This window comes from Salmo trutta, chromosome 10, assembly GCF_901001165.1.
Source record: "Salmo trutta chromosome 10, fSalTru1.1, whole genome shotgun sequence".
Taxonomy (NCBI): domain Eukaryota; kingdom Metazoa; phylum Chordata; class Actinopteri; order Salmoniformes; family Salmonidae; genus Salmo; species Salmo trutta.
In genome coordinates this window covers 8,831,406-8,854,928 of record NC_042966.1, presented here as the reverse complement: position 1 = coordinate 8,854,928, position 23,523 = coordinate 8,831,406, and the positions used below count along the sequence as shown (strand labels likewise).

The 23,523-nt window shown below is 42.5% G+C and overlaps 1 protein-coding gene across 5 annotated transcripts; it reads right to left on the bottom strand.

The window, feature by feature from the left end:
• Window positions 1-17,989: 17,989 nt before the first annotated feature.
• LOC115200836 (ORM1-like protein 3) lies at window positions 17,990-21,907 on the bottom strand. 5 transcript variants are annotated; one of them, XM_029763962.1, is made up of 4 exons: window positions 21,736-21,907; window positions 20,944-21,153; window positions 18,911-19,101; window positions 17,990-18,534 (listed from the first exon to the last, which is right to left on the bottom strand). In XM_029763962.1, the coding sequence occupies exons 2-4, from the start codon at window positions 21,115-21,117 to the stop codon at window positions 18,399-18,401; spliced, it is 501 nt and encodes a 166-aa protein (XP_029619822.1). In that variant the 5' UTR covers window positions 21,118-21,153; window positions 21,736-21,907; the 3' UTR covers window positions 17,990-18,398. The 5 variants fall into 5 exon arrangements, with proteins under 5 accessions (XP_029619822.1, XP_029619824.1, XP_029619820.1 ...); XM_029763964.1 differs by having other exon boundaries at window positions 18,911-19,062; XM_029763960.1 differs by having other exon boundaries at window positions 18,442-18,682.
• Between the last annotated feature and the right edge of the window lie 1,616 nt (window positions 21,908-23,523).

Sequence of the window (23,523 nt, the reverse complement as noted above, 5' to 3'; positions counted from 1 at the left end):
TGCACACTCTTGGCATTCTCTCAACCACCTGGAATGCATTTCAATTAACAGGTGTGCCTTCTTAAAGTTAATTTGTGGAATTTCTTTCCTTCTTAATGCGTTTGAGCCAATCAGTTGTGTTGTGACAAGGTAGGGGGGGTATACAGAAGATAGCCCTATTTGGTAAAATACCAATTCCATATGTGACCCGATTCAGGAAACTGGCGTTTGTCGCAAGTCACGACTTCACATTAGAGCCGTTTGAATGTAAAACATTTTTTTTAAATCAAAATGAGTTTGCCTTCTCGAACTTTCATGTGCCTTAATAACAAACGTTTATGCCATCTGTAACTCCTCAGTAAAAGGCACATGACAGCCCGCTTGGAGTTTGCCAAAACGCAATTAAAGGACTCAGACCATGAGAAACGAGATTCTCTTGTCTGATTAAACCAAGATTGAAGTCTTTGGTCTGAATGCCAAGCGTCACATCTAGAGGAAAGTTGGCACCATCCCTACGGTGAAGCACGGTGGTGGCAGCATCATGCTGTGGGGATGTTTTTCAGTAGCAGGGACTGGGAGACTAGTCAGGATCAAGGGAAAGATGAACGGAGCAAAGTACAGAGAGATAATTTTTTATTGCTTTTAGCCCTTTTTTGTGGCATCTAATTGGTAGTTACAGTCTTGTCTCATCACTGCAACTCCCGTACGGACTCAGGAGAGGCGAAGGTCGAGAGCCATGCATCCTCCTAAACCCAACCAAGCCACACTGCTTCTTGACACAATGCCCGCTTAACCTGGAAGCCAGCCACACCAAGGTGTCGGAGGAAACACCGTACACCTGGCGACAGTGTCAGCGTGCATGCGCCCGGTCCGCCACAGGAGTCACTAGAGTGCGATGGGACAAGAAGGGACCTGAGCAGCTTCTACCCCCCAAGCCATAAGACTGCTAATGAGTTAATTAAATGGCTATCCGGACTATGGCTCAATACACACTCACTAGACTCTAACCACACGCTCACACATACTACGCTGACACTCCAGCACACACACATACTCACACACACACACACAATGCAAACGCTCACACACACAAAAACACACACACACACATGCATATTGACACCATACACACACATACTCACACATAGGCACACTTTCTCACTTCACTTACGCTGCTGCTACTCTGTGTGTTATATATCCTGAATGCCTTGTCACTTTTACCCCCTCCCACATGTACACACTTCATTAACTCAATTACCTCAACTGCCTCGTACCCATGCGCATTGACTCGGTACTGGTTGTTCTTGTATATAGCATTGTGGTTGTTTTTATTGTGTTACTAATTCCTTTTTATTTAGCAAATATTTGTCATACTTTTTTAAAACTCTGCATTGTTGGGAATGGGTTTGTAAGGAAGCATTTCCCTGTAAAGTCTAAACCTGTTGTATTCGGAGCATGTGACCAATAAAATGTGATTTGATTTGATACACACGAACACACGCACACACTCACGCGTTTCACACTCACCACATACGGTGCTACTACTGTCTAGTATCTATCCTGTTGCCTAGTCACTTTACCCCTACCTATGTACAAGCTACCCCTTGTATATAGTCATGTACATTTTACTTGTTATTGTTATTCGTTATTCACAGTGTGTTTATTCTTCATGTCACTATTTCTATGTTATTTTTTTTAACTCTGCATTTTTTGAAAAGGACCTGTAAGTAAGCATTTCACTGTTAGTCTACACTTGTTGTTTATGAAGCATGTGAGAAATAACATTTGACTTGACGTGTTACTTGTCCATGGAACTGGCTGACATTCACTCTCACCAATTTACACTCTTTCACTCTTTCACTCTTTCAGTCTTTCACTCACTCACTCACTCACTCACTCACTCACTCACTCACTCACTCACTCTTTCTGTCACTCACCAGTGGTGGAAAGAGTACTGAGATCCTATTCTAGTAGAAGTACTGTTACTTTAGTTAAATGTTACTCAAGTAGAAGTGAAATTACTAACTTTGAAAAAAAAAGTAAAATTACTAAAAGCTACTCAATTACAGTAAAAGGAATAGTTGTAATTAGTTACTTTACACTTTTTGTTTTGTTGAAAGACGCATGCAACACAATTATACAATGCAATTGGTGAAGCGCATGTGAGCAATAATAGCCTTCTCCATCTTTAAATCTCCATGATTGAGGAAAGTGTTCGTCTGAAAAGCTCTGTGTTATGCTAAACAGTGTTTACTTGTGGGAATGTGATGTACCTATCTGTCTATCTATCTGTTGACAGTTGAAACTCTGCATGACAAGACCTTGGGGTACTTCCATCGATCTTGGAGAGAGTATATGAGACTGTAGTTTTTACTATAGTATTACCCCCCCCCCCCCCATTTCAGTACTATTTGCTACATTGTTTTTTGGGGGGTAATACTTTACTGTTTACTATAGTATTCTACAGTATACCATCAAATTCTATACTAAGTACTACACATGATCGAGTAGTATAGTGTAGTATAGTATTCTACAGGATACTAGAGTTTACTACAGAATTCTATAGTAAGTACTGTAGTATTCTATAGTAAAGTGTAGTATTTCTTTAGGTAGGATTTCTATAACTCTTTCTCTCTTCATAACATCAGACAATAAATTAATATTCTGAAGCAGCCTACTTTTCATTAAGACTCAAAAGACACTTTCTCCTATCAATAACACTCAATCATGCTGAGTATATATCAGTATGATGTATTGATTTATTGTCACTTGTTATGAGGTGACACCTACACGTGTCAACCTAAAGATAGCCTCTGGCTTTTCATGACCACAAAACTGGATTTGTTGTTTCTTTGCATATTCTCTAGCATGCAGGGAAAGTTGTTCTTATCTGCAAGCTCCGCTCTTTCAAACTGTGCTCACTTGTTAGTGGCGTGTCCATTGTAGTGTCAAGATATGAATCATTTTCAGCAGAAACAAACCCTAGATTTGCCCTAGAATATAGCATAACCAATATTTGATGATATGAATGTAATTGATTGCATTCCAATGCCTGACTACATTCCAATGCCTGACTACGTATAAGGAATACAAAACCATACTGTGGGTCAAGGCGGGTCAACATAGCAGCACTGTCATCACGTAATTCTATTTGTTTACTGTTAATCAAACTATTATACTCATTCTGTTTCCACCAAACACGTATGTACACTGCCGTTGAAAGGTTTGGGGTCAATTAGAAATGTCCTTGTTTTTGAAAGAAAAGCACACTTTTTGTCCATTAAAATAACATCATCAGAAATAAAGTGTAGGCATTGTTAATGTTGTAAATGTCTATTGTAGCTGGAAACGGCAGATTTTTTTATGGAATATCTACATAGGCGTACAGAGGCCCATTATCAGCAACCATCACTCCTGTGTTCCAATGGCACGTTGTGTTAGTTAATCCAAGTTTATCATTTTAAAAGGCTAATTGATCATTAGAAAACCCTTTTGCAATTATGTTAGCACAGCTGAAAACTGTTGTTCTGATTAAAGAAGCAATAAAACTGGCCTTCTTAAGACTAGTTGAGTATCTGGAGCATCAGCATTTGTGTGTTCAATTACAGGCTCAAAATGGCCAGAAACAAAGAACTTTCTCCTGAAACTCATGAGTCTATTCTTGTTCTGAGAAATGAAGGCTATTCCATGCGAGAAATTGCCAAGAAACTGAAGATCTCGTACAACGCTGTGTACCACTCCCTTCACAGAACAGTGCAAACTGACTCTAACCAAACTAGAAAGAGGAGTGGGAGGCCCCAGCGCACAACTGAGCAAGAGGACAAGTACATTAGAGTGTCTAGTTTGAGAAACAGATGCCTCACAAGTCCTCAACTGGCAGCTTCATTAAATAGTACCCGCAAAACACCAGTGTCAATGTCAACAGCGAAGAGGTGACTCCAGGATGCTGGCCTTCTAGGCAGAGTTGCAAAGAAAAATACATATCTCAGACGGCCAATAAAAATAAAATATTAATATGGGCAAAAGATCACAGACACTGGACAGAGGAATCAAATCAAATCAAATCACAATTATTTATATAGCCCTTTTTACATCAGCTGATATCTCAAAGTGCTGTACAGAAACCCAGCCTAAAACCCCAAACAGCAAGCACTGCAGGTGTAGAAGCACGGTGGCTAGGAAAAACTCCCTAGAAAGGCCAAAACCTAGATAGAAACCTAGAGAGGAACCAGGCTATGAGGGGTGGCCAGTCCTCTTCTGGCTGTGCCGGGTGGAGATTATAACAGAACATGGCCAAATGTTCAAAGTCATCATGCCAGGTAGTCCTGAGGCATGGTCCTAGGGCTCAGGTCCCCCAAGAGAGAGAAAGAAAGAAAGAAAGAAAGAAAGAGAGAAAGAGAGAATTAGAGAGAGCATACTTAAATTCACACAGGACACTGGAGAAATACTCCAGATATAACAGACTGACCGTAGCCCCCCGACACATAAACTACTGCAGCATAAATACTGGAGGCTGAGACAGGAGGGGTCAGGAGACACTGTGGCCCCATCCAATGATACCCCTGGACAGGGCCAAACAGGCAGGATATAACCACACCCACTTTGCCAAAGCACAGCCCCCACACCACTAGAGGTATATCTTCAACCACCAACTTACCATCCTGAGACAAGGCCGAGTATAGCCCACAAAGATCTCCGCCACGGCACAACCCAAGGGGGGCGCCAACCCAGACAGGAAGACCACGTCAGTGACTCAACCCGCTCAAGTCACGCACCCGTCCTAGGGACGGCATGGAAGAGCACCAGTAAGCCAGTGACTCGGCCCCTGTAATAGGGTTAGAGGCAGAGAATCCCAGTGGAGAGAGGGGAACCGGCCAGGCAGAGACAGCAAGGGCGGTTCGTTGCTCCAGTGCCTTTCCGTTCACCTTCACACTCCTGGGCCAGACTACACTCAATCATAGAACCTACTGAAGAGATGAGTCTTCAATAAAGACTTAAAGGTTGAGACCGAGTCTGCGTCTCTCACATGGGTAGGCAGACCATTCCATAAAAATTGAGCTCTATAGGAGCCTAGAAGGCCAAGTTCAATTAGCCTTTTAAAATGATAAACTTGGATTAGCTAACACAATGTGCCATTGGAACACAGGAGTGATGGTTGCTGATAATGGGCCTCTGTATGCCTATGTAGATATTCCATATAAAATCTGCGGTTTCCAGCTACAATAGTCATTTACAACATTAACAATGTCTACACTGTATTCTGATCAATTTGATGTTATTTTAATGGACAAAAATGTGCTTTTCTTTCAAAACCAAGGACATTTCTAAGTGATCCCAAACTTTTCAATGGTAGTGTGTATTTGTTATGCATGGATTGTGGATTGTGTGTTCATTCATCAAATTAAGATCCGACATCTGTAATTCAATGTGTGGATGTTATTTCCGTAGGTATTAACAGTGACGATGCTATTGTCTTGAACATACTTATATTACTCAGGCTGTTGCTAGAGATGAAGACACAGAGCGAGCAGACATTGAATCCTTCCCATGAATTCCCCTGCGCTTATTCTAGCCTGAGCGATGGAGCACCTGAGATTCAGATCACATAGCAAATCCGAGTGTTCATTGACACCATGCTACATTGTCAGGCCCAGCTCATCGCTCACGCTCTCTTTTTCTCTCTTGCTTTTTTCTCTTCCCTCTGGACAAAAGTTGCTCACTCAATTTTCTTCACTCTTGTCCGTTCACTCAGTATCTTTACCTATCAATCTCTTTCTATTTTTCCCACACTCTCTCTCCCTCTTTGTTGCCAGAGCAGTGCAATATATGCAGTGCTGTGTTGTGCCTTTCCCAGCACAAACGCAGGACTCTTGCCGCTGCTGAGTGCCCCGCGTGGCACATCCTCCCAGCGTCCATAGCTTGGCATGTTCCCTGACCCAAGCCTGAGAGCCCTGTTCTGCACTCTCTAACTCAAACCAAAGGTCTCTCTCTCTCTCTCTTTCTCCGTGTGTGTGTTGGGTGGGGTGTGTCTTTGTTTTAGCAGACAGAATAGCATAATATGTAGTTAGTATGTAGGTGTGTCTGCCTGCCTGTTTGTCTGTCTGTCTGTCTGCCTGTCTGTCTCTCTGTGTGTGTTACTGTAAAGTAGAGGCCCATAGTAAAGGAACAGTAGTATACTGCATGTATGTGACTACCGTGTGCAATGTGCACGTACCATAATATCAGTAACAGACAGCTTCATACACTGTGCAGAGCGCTACAGGAAGAGAACATAAAAGCCATGAAGGAGGAGTAATGACTAATGCAGGATGGTGGGAAATGCCAGCCCAACCCCTCACCCAATGACATTTCACTTCCAAGCCTCTCTGGTCCACCCTACAAAAGAGCAATTTGACAATTCATTAAATCGAACTTTCTCTCCTCCAATATTGGTTCTTTATTTCGGAATACATCCGCCTGACTCTGCAAATCCCTCTGGTATTTTCCACCTCTCTTTATTGGGGTATTATTGTGTGGAGGAGTGCGCATTGTACATGGAAGCAGCCGGAAAGACACGGTGAACAATTCATAGCTCATATGATCCCAGCTCTGAAGTAAGCCCCCAGATTTTATTGGCAGGTATTAGAAACTGAACCTCAGAATATCAAGGTCAGTGTGTGTGTGCGCGAGTGTGTTGTGTCTGTTTGCGTGTGCAGTGCAACCTAGTGAGTGTGTGTGTGTGTGTCTGCGTGCACTTGTGCGCGCATGCGCAACCTGGTGTGCGCGCAACCTGGTGTGCGCGCACGTGTGTGTGCACATGCATGTGTGTGTTAAAGTGTTTTATAGGGAAAGAATTGTGGATAGCTTATTGTGATTTGACAGCTGTAATCGACTGGCTAAATGACTGAGGACCTGCCAACTCATCACCAGCATGAGAAAGTGGCTTTATTATAGACAAGGGGCCAAAAGCCAGGATAAAGCCATATAAATAAATTCCACATAGAACACTACTCCAGCTTTATTGTCCCCCATGATGAAAATGGCTTAAATGTGGCTATGGTGTGCTTGGCCCCCGGAATTGCCTTCAGAAAGTATTCACACCCCTTGCCTTTTTCCACATTTTGTGTTACAGCGTGAATTTAAAATGCATTAAATTCTGATTCCGTGTCACTTGCCTACACACAATACCCCATAATGTAAAAGTGGAATATGATCAATGTGGAAAACGGATTTGCAAAATGTCATCAACCTAAGGGAATTTGGTGTATTTTTTTTCACGCAACTTTTAACCTAAATTCAATGCCAGCGAGACATTTTTGATTTCACATTGAATTCACGTTAGTTGACAACTCAACCAAATGTAAATCAAAACTAGATGTTGAACTGACGGCTGTGTCCAGTGGGATGCTCTGTATGATGCCAATAGACATTCAGTAGGACTGAGAGACTGAGAAGTGTGCGCAAGAGCCTAATATTGGCATTTATGTCAAAGTAAGGCTCTGACTTGAAATTCCCAGTAAAATCAATACGTACACAAAGACACCATCGACCTTAGCTGAGGTAAAGCCAGGTGAGGATCGGACATACAACCCAGTCCAGTCAGGACACCTAGAGGAAATGTCATCAGACTCACACAGGGACACATCTCACATCCAATGTAACAGAGAAGAAACAGCATCAAGAAAAAGAGACAAAAGGAGAAAGAAAGAAGACAGATCACAGATTTACATGTGGGAGGGTTAAAGCCTGAGAGGACGAGATGAGAGAGAGAGAGAGAAAGAGAGAGAGAGGGAGAGAGAGAGAGAGTGGGAGCGCGAGAGAGATAGAAAGAGAGAGAGCATGATGAAGGAAGCTCTAGCAGCAGCAGTTGGATTAGTGAGGAAGCTATACGCCGTTCACACAGATTCCATAAAGCTCATATCAAAGCAAGTGCTGGAGGAGAAGGCCACAGAGAGACAGGAACAGGACAGCGGCAGAAAGGGAATGATAAATGCAATCATCTTGACGGTATCTGCAGGAGAATATCTGTGTGCGTTGGCTGCGGAGGAATGTGAAGAGTGCGCATGCGCGCGAGCATGTGTCAGTCTAAGTAATTCATAAATCATCCTCCCCTCCAACTGCCTGAAAGGAAATTTCCCCTGAAACTAGTGCCGCTATCTTCGGGGCCTAATATTTTATACAGTAGCTTACTGAAACCTCGGAATTAATTTAGAGGCCTGACTTTTGAAGGCATGTTAAAAAATGCAAAAACCCCTTCAAATACTCCATCCACATGATGAAGAGACCAGTGTGAGCACTCAAGCCAACTATTTCCTCAGACATCAACATGGAATTTGGGTTCTGGCCTTGCTTGAATCACCCTTGGGTGTAGATGATTAAAGCTGTGCCCTTTTCTGGCCTAAAACATTCATAAGCTCTGCTCTCTCTCCCTTTTGGACTAGTATAATACATCCTGTATAACTCCCTGGAATGTTTATCCGTTTTATTCCCATGTGTAAATATCTGATCAACAACCAATAGCCTAGATGGCTGCTCCAGTATATCTTCATTTGGGCATCTAGAGTCAATATATCACAGCTGCAAAACACATTTCCAGTAAGAGATGATAAAACTAATATGATTAAGGTAATGCTAAATACACACGTGTTGAGAGACTGTGGACATCAGTTTTTTCTGACTTCATTATCCAAACTGAATTAGGTTGTATTAAATTGTAAAATGACTGACTTTACGGTCAGCATTAACATACTGTATAGAGAGTGTGAATAGCATATTACAGTAGCCTACAAGAAATATAGTTTCAAGCCAGACCGTATAGGCTACCATAGAATGTACTGTTGCAACCTAATGTAAAGATGACAAAAACGGTTCCTTCTGTCACAGTATTTGTATACACTCAAGTCAACCTCTATACATGGACGCACATAGCCTACATATACGGATATTTCATGAAGGTGTATTTCAAGATTTTTCCATGGCACAGATGACATCAGTCTGCCATCTGAACAGGAGAGTTGAGAGGACTAGGCAAGCAATAAAACTAGAAAAAGCGGGAGGCATGTGGGCCAGACACTGTAAGTTTGAGAGGAGGATCTGTGCGTGCTCTCTCTCTCTCTCACTCTCTCTGTCACTCTCTCTCTCTCTCTCTCTCTCCCTCTCTGTCACTATCTCTCTCCATGCGGAGAGCTCTGCCACACATGAGTGCGTGTGTGTGTGTGAGAGACCTCACCCTCCTTGATCTTATACACACAGGTGTATAAAGAGCACACAGACAGTGCTGCATCCCATCATATGAGCAGTAAGGAGTTCCTGAATGTCGCCGAAGACATGGCTACAAGTTCGTTATACATCGTGTTGCACCTTAGAAAACCTGAGCAAGCAGTCTCTTCTTTCACCTCCTCTTGGGTTTGTAACAAGGACACATTTTTTTAGCTGAAGCCATTCAACCTTTACATTCGAATAGAATTGCGTTGGATTGGAAAAAGTGCAACTATTCCAAGGATTACTTTTCTAAGAAACGGATGGTCCGTTCCACATTTTAAGAGGATCTACTTCACCGCGGAAATGTGCAAATGATGGCAATTGACCTTTGATGTTGTGCATAGCTGATCATCACCAGGGTTTCATTTTGTAGGCTTCAGTCACGCACACTTGATGCACAAACTGTTGTTCTTGTGTTCCTGAATGAGTAGTACACTCCACATCATGTCGGAAATGTTACCTCCTGTAAACTGACAGGCTTTAGAAAAGCAGGAATAATGGACCTGTGCATGTGACAACTCTCCAATTCTCCAACTTCTGAATCCTCTCATCTGATTCACCAGTATACAGAGCCTTCATTACAAACAGATCAAGCCCACCTCAAATATCATCATACCCATGCAAATGACCATGCAGACATATGAGAAGACCACTTAACAAGGGTGCAGATGAAATGCCTGTCAACTGCATCAAGAAGCCTATCGATCGATATTAGCCAGCCCAGGGAAATGATTCATGAGAGGGGCCATGCGGCTCAAACTCTCCCCTTAGGCAAAGTGCCGAGGCAGGCTCTTCCAGAACACCCAGGGAGAGAGGCTGGCCCTCGGGGGCCCCATATCCAGACACAAGCGGCCTGTCGACAACCTCATCTAGCCCCATCTTTAGCTATCGATCGCCAGCCACGGCCTGGAGAAATATGACTGAGGATGATCCGCTAATGGACCTGCAAATGCAGCCTGTGCCTGGGACCTTCCTGATGATATATGCGAGGCAAATGGACAGGCCACTTGTCTCTTTGTGCCGGCTAATTGTCCCGCAGTCTCTCGGTTGAGCTGATACTCATGGAAAACCAACGTCTCGCCCTGATCAATGTCAGCGAGATAGCGCCAAGCCAATATGGGATGAGCAGAGTGCTTTCGAAAGGCACTGAAGTAACGGTGATGGAATCAGACGCTGTCTTTCAACAAATGTATTTACCCTTTAATAAATCCTGCCTCTGGGGTTGAATTTGTATCCTGGCAATGCTTCAGTTCTGTATAGCCTAATCATAGATGACTTTATTTGAATAGTGAATGTGGATTTAGTGTCTTTAATAATCTTGCACGGTTACTGTGGTCTAATGCAGTTTGACTGATAAGCCAAATGAAATTAGCTCACTTCAGGATTTCATATGGGAGGTGGAATATTGCCCACCAATGTGATTGATGGATCAGATATTATCAACCCTTTTTTCAATATGGCGGTTTTATTTCATCATTGAGCAGCTCGACTCTGTTTGCTGAATGTTTTTACTTATTACTCCATTATTACCATGTCTGATTTAATACAGTAAAACAGGTGATTAGGATGAGTTAGAGAAAATTCTGAAGTAGCCAGCTGTACATGACCCATGAGAAAATATAAGGTGTGTGTGTGTGTGTGTGTGTGTGTGTGTGTGTGTAAGAATCGACGCTGGGGACGAGAAGCAAGTACAGGGAGTGAACATTTACTGGAAAACGGACATCAAACCAAAACATGAACAGCGTCTGGACAGGGGGAACAAAACACCATTACGACAATAATGCTGACACAGGGAACCAACAGTAACAGACAGATATAGAAGGGCACTCAACAAAGTAATGGAGTCCGGGTGATTCCAATATTGCGCTGTTGGGAGTAATGATGGTGACAGGTGTGCGTAGTGAAGGGCAGCCTGGTGCCCTCGAGCGCCAGAGCTGGAGCAGGCGTGACAGTGTGTGCGCGTGCGCTCGTGGCTTTCCTTCCATGTCCTAATGAAAAATAACAAGAGGTAACCTACGGATCTTTACCTTTTGTGTAGAGCAGCAGCATATTATGACGTCATCATCACTACACTTGCAGAGTCACACAACACAGTGCTAAATGAACGGCGTCTGTGGTGCAGTGGATAGCATACTACGGTTTTTGAAGGCCTGGGCCAACCAATACTTTATACTTCCAATTCTCACTCTGTCACTCTCTGGGAGCTATTGATCTAGCATGGCCTGGGGAATATAGTCAGTTGCAAAATCATACACAGCAAAATTGTCGCACCTCTGGCAGCCTTACCGTCCTTAGTAAAGAGGGGGGAAGCAGGGAAGCAGGGAAGCAGGGAAGCAGGGAAGCAGGGAAACAGAGAACCTGGTCAGAGTCAGGCTGAACACCACAGAAGAACAACAGCAACACAAGTGTGTACAACTCTCTCGTCCCCCCGTCTTCACAGATTACTGTCGTTGCATTTTCCAGCAAGGCAGTTTTAAACTTCCTAACAAATTGCCATGACACGGTAATGGGGAGACGGAGAGAAGTAGCAGACCTCGGCATGATTCATGAACCTGCCAGGCACTCAGCCGTGCTGACAGAGGGATAACATAGTGAATCATTCCAGTTAGCACGGAGCTCCTTTCCATTATCCCTCAGACTACAAGGATTCATCCAGGGTGACTTATATCGCTCACCATTTACATGCTGTCCCTTCATGAATTATTAAGTCAATGAGTTGTAGGGGGTGTTGAACCGTGAAGGGCACATGGAGAGGAGGTGAGTCTGCTGTATGAACACATACAGAGATAGGTCACATAGCTGTTGACGTGCAGGCTGTGCAGTCCACACAACTGTAAATGAAACTTAGCCCAATTGTTATACTTGAGTAAAAGGAGGAGGAATGCTCCTCAGAGCCAGATGCTGATGACAGGTTGCCCTATTCTGGGCAGCTGGCATCAAAACTCCCCTGCCGGGGGAAATTAGTTCCATTGATTGGCTGTGATTGAGAAGTTGGAGCTCTTCTCTGTCTGCATTAACAAGGACAACACACAGGTCTTTCCATCATTGTATGATTTTTTTGTGTGCAAACGAACTCAATCTTACGGACAATGTCAAATGTGATATATAGCGAAGCACCTGAGTGAGTTCCGGTGCGCAATTACGCAGGTACTTTCCCGAAACGGATGACACAAACAACTGGATTCGTTACCCTGGTCCACTTACCGATATCTGAACAAGAGAGCCACTGGCAGATATCTGGATTGAGCTTCGCTCGGAGTATCCTGCCTTGGCAAATTGCGGTGTTAAGACACTGATGCCCTTTGCAACCAAGTACCTATGTGAGAGTGGATTCTCGGCCCTCACTAGCATGACAACTAAATACAGACTGTGTGTGGAAAAGGATTTAAGACTGAGACTCTGTCCAATACAACCCAACATTGCAGAGTTATGTGCATCCTTTCAAGCACACCCTTCTCATTAACCTGTGGTGAGTTATTCACCATTTTCAATGAGCAAATTAATTTGTATATGTAAGATGGTTAAATAAAGAGCAAAATCATTGATTATTATTATATTATTATTTGTGACCTGGTCCTATAAGAGCTCTTTGTCATTTCCCACGTGCCGGGTTGTGACAAAAACTCACCCTCATTCTTATGTTTAATAAATGTATCGCATAGTGTGTGTGTGGCAAGCTTACAATGATGGCAAAAAACAACATTTTAGAGTGCGCTGACCCTGGTGCTAGGGTCAGAGCAAACATTCAACCTAGCTGGAGGTTGAATGTTTGAAGGGGTACGGGACTGTAAAACGTTTGGGAACCACTGGAATAGGTGAAGGACATTCTGCTCGCTTGCTAATATGAAAGGAGGAAGCGAGACATGACGCTAAACTGATGAGGTGGCATTATGACACTACCCTGCTATGCTGATGAATGGGATAGGGAGCGATGTGAATTATGAGTTTACTAGATGAATGAAAAGTGACGATCCATTAAGACCAGCCTTACTTATTGAACTTTTGTAACTACATTAGGGCAACAGAGGGCTAAACGGAGGGGATAAAAAAAAACATGTATTTAAAGATTTGCATTACATTTGCATCTACTGCAGTTCAACACTGGTTAGATATAATAACATTCAGAGGACATTGGGCAAAAAAGGCCTTCATCAACCCAGCACTATGATCAGAGTCAAAAGCACACCCTTCATGCATTATTAACCACAAAACGATTTACCATTCATTATCATTATCAAAATCAAATCAAATTGTATTGGTCGCATACACATATTTAGCAGATGTTATTGCGGGTGTAGCGAAATGCTTGTAGTCCAGGAGAGCTCAGGGGGATCCCTGATCTCCTCATCAATAACTGTGCAAGAGCCGTGCATCAATAACTGCAATAAAGATATTACTTTTAAAACCTCATAAGGATCAGACCCTTTTTTTCAATTTTCGCCTAGAATGACATACCCAAATCTAACTGCGTGTAACTCAGGACCGTTTCCTAAATACTTTGCGCTCTTCTAAACCATTTCACAGGTGTTCAGCTATAACGTCATATAATAGTCTAAAATCTCATTACCAATTAAGTATTTCATGTGGAGGCTAACTGCACCAAAGATGTTAATCATGTAAAACAGTAGATTAATATTCATGTTATGTATGATAAATCTTTGTAGACTGTATCAGTTAGCTTGTGTTTCCATACTTGGCAATGACTAATACCTCTTCAGCCATCAATGACTTAAATGTGTCATTAGCCAACGTCTATTGTAAGAAACAAATCTAAGTGCTTTTGAGTCGTGCGTCACATAAGTTGTGCAAAGTCGGCTATGATAGATAAGTACCAGGCTACCAGACACGATTATGTCTGGCTTTCAAAATATGTTCATTTGGGTATAATTGAAAATAATGTAAAAAGTATAGACAACATGTATAAGGATTATAAATAAGTATAAGAAGCCTTTTATGATGCTGCCCCCCAAATGTTTTAAGAAGATCTTTGGGAAGATCTGTTTTCTTGTTGTATCAGCAATAGGGATTATAGTTTTGATCAAATCCAGCAGACATTTGACTCTTGACCTTTGACTCTTGGCTCAGTGCAAAGATAGCAAATATAGAACTGCATTTGCCTCTTTCCCTTTGGACTATACTTTCACAATATGCTACCATACTGTATCTATTTCCTCCACACCCCGGAACCCACCATCCTCTCCTCCTGAATTAAGCATGTGATACATATTACACCTAACTGTGTTTGACAGCATCCCTCTCTTCCCTCTCATTCCAAGTTCTTTCCAATAACACACGTTTTAGGGATCTGTCCTCTGAACTGTGGCTGTCCTTGGGTTTCTCAGTTCACTCAGTTCTCAGTTCACAGACCCATAGGGACTTCCAAAGCTCATATTTAATGTAACTATATTCTGGAACGCTGCTACTTATAGGGTACTCCACCAAGGAACCCATGAGATATTCAGCACTGCTGCACTCTTTCAGGTCACTTTGTGTGAGCGTCAGTAGGTAGGAGGGGGAGTAGACGGGCACAATCCTTCCACTACTACTAGAAGATTTGTTGTGTTTGCTAATTGATCTAATCCCCTGCACTTGCTGTCACTGTCACCTCGTCAAAAGCTGCGGTACACGCAAAGGGAATCCGACAACACAGCACATGTATATTTCAAAGGCACAACTTGGAATAAGTAGATTTAAGTAGATAACATGTCATGTGTTTCGCTTTCTTTGGATGGGGCCTTCCTTTTATTATTAACTGGGAATTCATATTGGATGCTGCTCTTGATAAACTCACTTTGCATGAGTTTTACAAGCCAGTTTGGCCTGGTGTGTCACACCGCTATTCTTGCCTGTATGACAACATGTTATCAAAGTACAAATCACATTCCATTGTGAAATAATTTTAAGGTTTACACCATACACTAGTTGACAACGACACAGGAAACCATTGAGTGTCACCAAGGAAACAGTGCAGACGAAAGTGCAGATAGTGAGTGAGGACACTGACTGATACTGTACAGAATGTATTATATAATTTTCTATGGGAAGAGCTTACTATAGGGAGGGCTGGGGAAATATAAGGTCACTGCTCTCAGATAGGGAAAATGAACAAGCAATTGAAAGCATGTGGGAGTCAAGAGTCCTGTAAGGATGAGCAGTGAGAGAATGGGTGAAATGAGAGAGGAATTTGAGCTATTTAAGTGCAAAAATGCGCAACTTATACTTACACAGTTTTTCACATTTTCAGTTGAAAGATCCCAGAAGCCGCCATCCAACCACTATTTACACATGAAGCCAGCAAGAACGTAACAGAAATCTTCAAATGCAATTTCAATGAAAGAGACAAGGTTGGGGGTGAGCTGACAAGTCCACACAAACCCTTGGAAATGTACAAAATGCAAGTTGGAAAGATAAAAAAGAGGCCAACAATCTCTACCTTGAGGCGATTTCTATTTTTAGGAGGGAAATGTCTGTTCAGATTAGGATCAGTGACAGGCATTTGCTGCCCTCTACTGGAGAGAAGTGTATTTGACGCGAGAACATCACTGTAGCAGAGCATAAATCCAGCACATGGCATATTCTATTGGTCTCATAACAATCTAGCATTGTACGATGGAAATGTAGATGTTAAAATGGCTTCTGCTGTATTTGGAATGTCTGGATTTTATCAAACATTTAATTACAGATTCAAAGCCAGACATATATCTTACAGAGTGTGGATTCACGCAATAATAAATGGGGCTGATTGGACTTGGTCAGTATACACGGTAAAAGCTCAGCTTACCCAGACGGATGTGTTGTTGGCTGATCAGTGCTGGCCAGTAGTTGTGTTAGGAGTCAGGACAAAGTATTCAACTAGTGTACTTTACTGAAGGATTTTCACCTTAGTACAGCTTTGCTGCCATCCTGTGTTGATACAAGTTTTAACGTATGTTAATATGAGAGGTGGCCGAGAAAACATGACAGAACAACTTGATTACATGAATATAGAATTTTAATGTTGTGTTCAACAAATGAACAATCGTGTAATATTGTCAGACACAAGCCTAGACAAAACCTTTGATAACATTCAGATACTAGATTCTAAATAAGCTTCACCTAATCAAATAAGTCAGAATTTCCCCCTAACAATACTCAAATCAAACTAGTTTAAAGTACTAACTCAAATATATTATTAATAAACTATTGTATATTCACTGTCAGAGGGAAAATGCATCTGCTGTAACTTTGCATATTGCATATCCATTTCTTACTTTTCCTATGTGCCATTGTGTTCTCACTACTTTATAAGAATTCTGAGAAATACAGTAGGTCTTTAAAAGACTAAGCTGTTTAAGATTAGAGCATACAACACCTTAGGAGAAGACTGTAGCCTCTCAACCTGAAAAAAAAATGAAATAATTCAACAACATCAGCTACACTATACACAAGTATGTGGACACCGCTTGAAATTAGTGGATTCTGCGATTTCAGCCCACCCGTTGCTGACAGGTATATAAAATCGAGCACACAGCCATGCAATCTCCATAGACAAACATTGGCAGTCATTGAATGCCACTGTCATTGGATGCCACCTTTCCAACAAGTCAGTTCGTCAAATGTCTACCCTGCTAGCGCTGCCCCGGTCAACTTTAAGTGTTGTTATTGTGAAGTGGAAACATCTAGGAACAACAATAGAAAAAGTGACGTTTTTTCATGTAGGCCTACTCTTAAAAACCTCTTAAAGGTTGGCCCCTTTTTTCTCAATTTTTGCCTAAAATGACATACCCAAATCTAACTGCCTATAGCTCAGGACCTGAAGCAAGGATATGCATATTCTTGGTACCATTTCAAATGAAACACTTTGAAGTTTGAGGAAACGTGAATGTAGGAGAATATAACACATAAGATGTGGTAAAAGATAATACAAAAAAAAAAGAACGTTCTTTTGTATTTTTTTTGTACCATCATCTTTGAAATGCAAGAGAAAGGCCATAATGTATTATTCCAGCCCAGGTGCAATATAGATTTTGGCCACTAGATGGCAGCAGTGCATGTGCAAAGTGTCAGACTGATCCAATGAACCATTGTATTTCTGTTTAAAAATGTGTATCAAGACAGCCCAAATGATCCTAATTTGCTTATTAATAACTTTTCATGTTCAAAACTGTGCTCTCTCCTCAAATAATAGCATAGTATTGTTTCACTGTAATAGCTACTGTAAATTGGACAGTGCAGTTAGATTAACAAGAATTTAAGCTTTCTGCCAATATCAGATATGTCTATGTCCTGGGAAATGTTCTTGTTACTTACAACCTCATGCATTAGCCTACGTTAGCTCAACCGTCCCACAGGGGAACCCATAAATCCTAAAGAAGTTAACAAAACAAAAACTTGAACCCTCATCGTTATAGGTTATACTTTTAAAAATGTATTCACATTAGTCCTGAATGTATTGTGCATTAGCCTAAGGGGCAATTCCATGGTAACAGAGTGATGCTGAGACTCAGATATTTCACTTTAAAATGTATGAAAAAAAATACTGCATGAAAAAAAATTAAGTTAAACAAACCATACAAATCTATGCACAAGCAGTGGTGGAAAAAGTACTCAATTGTCATACTTGAGTAAAAGTAAAGACACCTTAATAGAAAATGACTCAGGTAAAAGTGAAAGTCACCCAGAAAAATATACTAACATAGAACAATGACTAACAAACCCCGGACTAATAAATCAAATACCCCTCTACCTAAACACATACACAAAACACACCCTGAACCACATAAAACAAACACCCCCTGCCACGTCCTGACCAAACTACAATAACAAATAAACCCTATACTGGTCAGGACGTGACAACTGTATGTCCTCAAAGGCCTCACTTGCAGTGTTCTCTGTGAATTCAAACAACTCTGTCATAAAGGGAACCACAAATAAACGCCACAGCACAGCTTCAATGGGAACACATAGAGCTCAGACCCAGCCGAGCCCTGTACAGTTACAGTGAATAAATTCTGCCTCTGTGTTACAGTTTTTGTCTTGTGTATCCCCCATAGGTTTCATTTAGCATAATGCTCAAATAGTATTGGGAGACAGAGCGGGACCATGCATCCCTATAGGCCGGGGCCACAGCAAGGAGCCTGATACTCTGTGCTCACAGTCCACAGGGAGATGGCGGAATGGCGATGTCCCGTTCCGTCCCATCAGTACTTGTTAATCCCAAAGATCCGGACTCCGTGAAGCTGGGGGAGCTTGGGAATGAGCACGGTCATCAGGGAGACCGTGTTGACCACAAAGTGGTCCTGGTCGTATTTGGTGTAGAAGCTGGTGAGGATGTAGCTAGGGGGAGAGGAAGAATGTATGAGGGAGAGAAAGAAAGGGTAGATCAAAAAAAGACTGAAGGATTAGGGCCTTAGCTGCCAGCAAACACAGCAGGCACCACAGCTGTCCAGACTCCCACTGCCCACGGACTGGCTGGAAGAGGCTGCTGGGAGGATGCTGAAGTTATTAACAAGGACAGCAGGGAAACAAACAATGCTTAAAAAATTGGTTTCACTTTCCAGTCCTATTCCTCCTTAAATACCAATGTAGCACTTTGCATGAAATTATACTTTTATAAAGGGTTTATAAGTAGAAAATACACTATTAGTTTATAAGTATAAAACAGTAATAAACATAAAACAGTGCAGCATATGGTACTGTAGGGGGTCCTTACAGGACAATGGGGGTGATGGTGAGGAACTTGCGTGAGGCAGTGAACTGGACACCATAGTCCATCTGCTCCCAGTATGTGCAGAAGCGAGCCTTGCTCTGGTCGGGAGTCTCAAATGGAGTTCCTTTCACCAAGTGTAACAACAGGTACATGCACTGCAACACACACAGCACAGAATACAGAATACCCCTGCCCTTTTTCGACACTGTGTTACATTACAGCCTATTTCACTCATCAATCTACACACAATATCACAGAATGACAAAGCGAAAACAGGTTTTTAGAATTTTGTTCCCATTTAAACACAAAGTATCTTATTTACATAAGTATTCAGACCCTTTGCTATGAAACTCGAAATTGAGCTCAGGTGCATCCTGTTTCCATTGATTATCCTTGAGATGTTTCTACAACTTTATTGGAGTCCACTTGTGGTAAATTCAATTGATTGGACATGATTTGGAAAGGCCCACAGCTGTCTGTGTAAGGTCCCATAGTTGACAGTGCATGTCAGAGCAAAAACCAAGCCATGTGGTTGAAGGAATTGTCCGTAGAGCTCCGAGACAGGATTGTGTCGAGGAACAGAGCTGGGGAAGGGTACAAAAAAAATTCTGCAGGATTGAAGGTCCCCAAGAACACAGTGGCCTCCATCATTCTTAAATGGAAGAAGTTTGGAACCACCAAGACTCTTCCTAGAGCTGGCCGTCTGGCCAAACTGAGCAATCGGGGGGAAAGGGCCTTGGTCAGGGAGGTGATGGTCACTCTGACAGAGCTCCAGAGTTCCTTTTTGGAGATGATAAAGGCCTTTATGGTAGAGTGGCCAGACGGAAGCCACTCCGCAGTAAAAGGCACATGACAGCCCGCTTGGAGTTTGCCAAAAGGCACCTAAAGGACTCTTAGACCATGAGAAACAAGATTCTCTGGTCTGATGAAACCAAGATTGAACACTTTGGCCTGAATGCCAAGCATTACATCTGGAGGAAACCTGGCACCATCCCTACAGTGAAGCATGGTGGTGGTAGCATCATGCTGTGGGGATATTTTTCAGCGTTGGGGACTGGGAGTCAGGATGGGACAGGAAAGATGAACTGAGCAAAGTACAGACAGATCCTTGATGAAAATCTGCTCCAAAGCCCTCAGGACCTAAGACTGGGGTGAAGGTTCACCTTCCAAAAGGACAACAACCCTAAGCACACAGCCAAGACAACATAGGGGTGGCTTCGGGAACAAGTCTCTGAATGTCCTTAAGCGGGCGGCCCAGCAAGAACCCAGACTTGAACCTGATCAAACATATCTGGAAAGACCTGAAAATAGCTGTGCCGCAACACTCCCCATCCAACCTGACAGAGCTTAAGAGGATCTGCAGAGAAGAATGGTAGAAACTCCCCAAATACAGGTGTGCCAAGCTTGTAGAGTCATACCCAAGAAGACTCAAGGCTGTAATCACTTCCAAAAGTGCTTCAAAAAAGCACAGAATAAAGGGTCTTAATACTTGCAAAAATGTGATATTTCAGTTTTTTATTTTATTTAAAATTGCAAAGAATTCTAAAAACCTGTTTTTGCTTTGTCATTATGGGTCATTGTGTATAGATTGACGAGGGACATGTTTTTTTAAATCCCTTTTAGAATAAAGCTGTAGCGTAACAAAATGTGGAAAAAGTCAAGGGGTTTGAATACTTTCCAAATTTCCTGTATATTTAAAATTGCATGGGCAAAAGTGATTCTATGAATTTTTCAGTAGCCTACAACTGCAAATCGATGTATTTTAGGAAAGGGTGTGTAAGCTGATATAGTACTGTTCTGTAACTTTTATAGCAATGCAACTGCCATACAAAAATGGGTAAATGTTCAAGACTGCCCCATGAACTATTGACTTTATTGACCTTCACTCTTCCCTCTCCTATTGACAGTAGAGGAGTTTGCTTATCCATTGTGTGGATAACACTGACTGGACCATCCACCAACAGTACTTCGGTTATACAGTGGTAAGGTTTGACTGGTTCCCCTAGGCATAGCCTACTAGGGTGCCCACTACCCACCAGGTTGTGTATGACGTTGGTGAGGGTCCAAACCACGGGTACGCTAGCGAAGGGGATGCTGAGCAGGATGACGTGCAACAGGCCGATGCCCAGGAGGTAGGAGAGCCAGATGCCCCGGCTGTTCATCACCCGCGTGTTGGGGTTCACCTCGCTGTGAGCCGTGCCAACGTTCATGATGTCAACACCCCAGTCACCACGCTCCTCGTCCGCCTGAGAAACAGAACAGAAGGGTGTGTGATATAGTTCCTCATAGGTATGCCGATCATTATGCATAATGCAGACAGTGTGACAAGGTTACAGCTTGACTGTTCCATCCGTGTACTGTTCATTAGATCCTATTGGGAGGGGTCCCTTTATAGGCTTGTCTAAGTTAGTTGGAATGTGGTGAACTAGGTTGTGTGTAACTTTGGGGAGGGAGTCTAGCTGAAATAATTACAACACAGTCATGACCCATCATATTTGTAGGGCAGGCTGATTCAACTCAAATATTGTACTTTCTTCATCAGTTCTTCCAAAAGTTTCCATTATCAAATTGAAATAATACATTATGATCTAACACATTGTATCGTGCACTACTGTATTCCAATAATACTGATAATAATAATAAGTAAATCAAGTAAATACAAATAGATAATAGCCTACTGACAGGAGAAAATGGCTTCAATCCGATCTTCAGTCCGTTATCACTATATTCCTCTTATTCGCTATCTCCTTCACTGGTTAGGTAATTGACATCATTAGGTTGGACTGCTATATCGTTTCGATTAGTCCTTCATTCACATATTCACATACCTTCTTATTGTGTCTTTATGCAATGTTATCCTTCAGGACATAGCCAGACATTCAAGCAAACAGTTCCACCCGGAGCCACTTTGTTCGTCTTGCGCAACACAGCACAATTCATATAAAACGTCATAATTTTCAGGGCGCCAAAATTGGGATAATCTTTTTATTCGTCGCTCTTAGCGCCGATTAGTGGCTTTTACATCACATGGGTAAAACTGACCAATTAAAAGGGAATGCGTTGAAAAGCTGGGGATACACCCCCTTGCAACGTCACAGGAATGGGAGTGAGAGGGCACTTTTCATGGGTAATTAAGTCACACTATTTTTTAATACGTTTTAAAGTATAGCATTATAACACTATAGATATACCATCTCTGACTATTATCAATAGGTCAACCTTTGATATTAAAACAAATGGTATAACCTTATTTTTACGGTAGTCCTACATAAATCACCAAGTAGTCACTGATAAATGACATAGCAAATGGTAATTACGCAGTAATAAACTATTAATATATATATATTTTCTTAGGAATTAATTAAATCCAGCAACACAGGCTCTAAGAGCTTTCAGTCTCTAAGAGCTTTCCACACCTGGAATGTGCAACATTTGCCCATTATTATTTTCAAAATTCTTCAAGCTCTGTCAAATTGGTTGTTGATCATTGCTAGACATCCATGTTCAGGTCTTGCCATAGATTTTCCGGTAGAGATAAGTCAAAACTGTAACTCGGCCACTCAAGAAAATTCACTGTCATCTTGGTAAGCAACTCCACTGTAGCTTTGGCCTTGTTTTGTTTAGGATATTGTCCTGCTGACATGTGAATTCATCTCCCAGTGTCTGGTGGAGGGCAGACTGAACCAGGTTTTCCTCTAAGATTTTGCCTGTGCTTAGCTGCATTCCATTTCTTTTTTATTCTGAAAAATATCCCAGTCCGATTACAAGCATACCCATTATCAGGTTTCAGGTATGACCCAGATGCAGACAGTGTCGAAGAAACAAAAGTTTATTTCTAGTACAGGGGCAGGCAAAAGACAGGTCAAAGGCAGGCAGAGGTCAGTAATCCAGAGAAGGTGCAAAGGGGCCAGAACGACATGCAGTCTCAGGGTCAGGGCAGACAGGGGTTAATAATCCAGTTAGGTGAGGCAAGGTACAGAACGGCAGGCAGGCTCAGGGTCAGGGCTGGCAGAACGGTCAAAACCGGGAAGGACAAGAAAACAGGAGCAAGAAACAGGCAGGAGCAGGTGAAAAAACGCTGGTAGGTTTCACAAACAAAATGAACTGGCAACAGACAAACAGAGAGAACACAGGTATAAATACACAGGGGATAATTGGGAAGATAGGCAACAATGGGGGGGGGGTAGAGACAAGCACAAAGACAGGTGAAACAAATCAGGGTGTTACAGTAACCCCCCTCTAGGGGCTCCAACCTGGTTGACCGGGGTGCCGGCGTTGGAAATCCACAATGACTCCTGGGTCCAGAATGTCCCTGGTGGGGACCCAGCACCTCTCCCCTGGGCCTTAACCCTCCCAGTTAACCAGGCACTGGAACCCCCTGCCCAGAGGTTGAACCTTCAGGAGAAGCCTCACCATGTACGTCGGTTGGCCGTCGATGAGACGGGGGAGAGGGGGGGTCCTGGAAACAGGAGACAAAGGACTGTGAGACATGGGTTTAACTCTGGACACAGGTGGGATGTATATGAAGGGTACGGGGCAACAGAAGACAAACAGCAGAGGGTGGGAGTCGGGGTCCGGTGGCGATCCGCTTGTCGTAGATACTTGGAGGTAGTCTT